Below are 2,213 nucleotides of genomic sequence, written 5' to 3' on the forward strand. Positions count from 1 at the left end.
AAGTTTCTCTCGAAGTCTGGGAAAAGATATTAAAGAAAGAAGAAAGATAAGATCGAGTCAAGCACAGGGTGAAGCAGCATCTAGATAGCTTCCGGGATCTTCATACTAATTGAGTTACAACACTATATATATATATATATATATATATATATATATACAGATCCTATCCAGAGTGGAGCTCCGCTTTACCACTTCGTCATGAAAAGAACTTCAAATAACACTTGGCTTGACAAGGATGATGATGAAGTCCCTAGATCTCAAAGTCTCAGAAAAAAAGATTAAGAGCGAAGTGTATGATAACATGCGAGATCCTTAGCCAAATACCTTCGAGGACTGTAAATCTGTAATCGTACAATGCTATTATGCAAATAATATAATCATCACTAGCATATTCGCATTTCATGTACCGAAAAGTACAAATTAACGTAAAGGAAATGTTGGTTAAATGAATTAACTTATTAGTTGCTGCTATTCTTGGTGGTCGATCTCTGATGTTCACTTGCCCATTACTTTGTCCTTGATAATCTCAGTAGTATTCTTGGCCATCCCCCATGCACCTGAAACGGTGCCCTTTGTTTTCTCTGTGATGGTTTCTGCTGTTTCCGTTACTTTCTCCGTCGCCTCCTTGGTCGCTTTGCCCATCTAATCTCCCAAAACACTCGCAAGTTAATTTCAACAAACTGGTTGCTACTAATGAAAGTGTTCAATATGTACAATATACACTTTAAAATGTCATGCTGGAGAGTACCATGAAAGATATCTCTTCTAAATGAGCTCTTATAATAGATTGACTCGACCCTAAACCATATCATCACCTAGCAACTAAGGTGCTAGCTAAAAATATTAATTAAATTTTTTTTCCCTTGTTAACGTACTCCAACAGAAAATGAACCATTGAAATCCTACTACTTCTCCCTGTAATTAAGAAATAGTAGTATTGAGTGTCTTACGGTTTTGGCAGTGGTTTCTACGGTGTCCCTCATGAATTCGCAAGTCTGTCTCACTTCTTTAGCTCCATCTTTAACTGCATCTGCTGCTTCTTTTGTCTTGTCAGATGCATCGTCCTCCTTCTTCGACTGTGATCAATTAATTTACCATCAGGAATTCGTTGAGCAGGATATCTACCAACATAATGCGGATCTTAATTTATTTCTATAAATGAACCATTTGTTTTGAAACTCCTTGTCTTAGGATTCATAATGTATCTCGCTAACAAATCGTGCATGCCTGCTGCGAGCTGCAAAATATCGTAAAAAAATTCGAAACCATGCACAATTACTACAACATTCTACCATGCAAAATATTGTCAAGGAATTTAGAGAACTAACTTGCAAAGGTCTTGTGGCCGAAGTGACAAACACTCTAGTATGATCGGATATTCTTTTGAATGGAAGAGATTTGGAGAGGTTTGCAGCGAGGTTCAAAGCTAACATCTTTTGCATTGTGTGTGTTAGGTTAGACGATCACTTGCAAAGGTAGTTAAATCTTTACGTGGTCATGCTCAAGGTTGGTTATATAATGCTTGGAAGAGGAAGTCACTACCACATTTCAAGCGGTAAAAAATGTCGAACAAAGAGAACATTTCTCTATTTTGTGGTGGAATATTATCCATATGTATGTTGTGGTAGATTATTGTCGATATGTAACTGGTGATTGTGATCAAGTGCATTTTTCTTGCAAACACGTATTCTTTTTTTAAATTTGTTCCATTCTTGTTAAGAATATGTTCGATCACCTTAGCTTTATGATGTTGTTGCGATGTATATACTAGCCTTTATTGACACATGTGATGCATGTATGAAGCAACTTTTTTTTTTTTTTAGTAGAGAAATTGGGAAGTTATCGATTCGATATTGCTTAGCTACCATCATAGTAGAGACGGGGAAGGTAGAGAGAGTTTTCTCAATCAATTCCTCTAGTGTAATAATTTGATTACATAACTGCATCATTGATCTAATACGGAGGTCTTCCGAATTGTAATCAAGCACGGAGTTAAAGTCAGCAAAGCGGAGATTGTTCCGCTTCTCGTGCCATTCCGAGAGTTGAGAGTCTTAGACATTCTCAAAGTGCTCTTCAAGCGCAACCCATAAAGTTCTGGGGTTATTTTTAACCATATACTTGAGTAGTGTCCAATGGGGCGAATTCAAGCTAGTATTTCAAAGACTTAAATTCTTCTACGAAAGTAAAGTAAATTTCTAAATGCAAACCGCTAC

General features: G+C 36.8%; 1 protein-coding gene across 1 annotated transcript; it reads right to left on the reverse strand.

Annotated features, from left to right (window-relative positions):
• Nucleotides 1-331: 331 nt before the first annotated feature.
• Nucleotides 332-1,484, reverse strand: LOC133713036 (uncharacterized). Its single transcript, XM_062139161.1, has 3 exons — nt 1,329-1,484; nt 951-1,076; nt 332-642 (listed from the first exon to the last, which is right to left on the reverse strand). Exons 1-3 carry the CDS (start codon nt 1,440-1,442, stop codon nt 496-498), a joined length of 387 nt encoding a protein of 128 aa, XP_061995145.1. The 5' UTR covers nt 1,443-1,484; the 3' UTR covers nt 332-495.
• Between the last annotated feature and the right edge of the window lie 729 nt (nt 1,485-2,213).

The sequence above is a fragment of the Rosa rugosa genome, chromosome 5 (genome assembly GCF_958449725.1).
Source record: "Rosa rugosa chromosome 5, drRosRugo1.1, whole genome shotgun sequence".
Taxonomy (NCBI): domain Eukaryota; kingdom Viridiplantae; phylum Streptophyta; class Magnoliopsida; order Rosales; family Rosaceae; genus Rosa; species Rosa rugosa.

Coding starts and splice junctions, on each gene's coding strand:
- LOC133713036 (XM_062139161.1), bottom strand. CDS start 1,442: ATGCAAAAGATGTTAGCTTTGAACCTCGCTGCAAACCTCTCCAAATCT. Junction 1,077..1,328: donor CGGCCACAAGACCTTTGCAA/GTTAGTTCTCTA, acceptor AATTGATCACAG/TCGAAGAAGGAGGACGATGC. Junction 643..950: donor TAGAAACCACTGCCAAAACC/GTAAGACACTCA, acceptor TTGGGAGATTAG/ATGGGCAAAGCGACCAAGGA.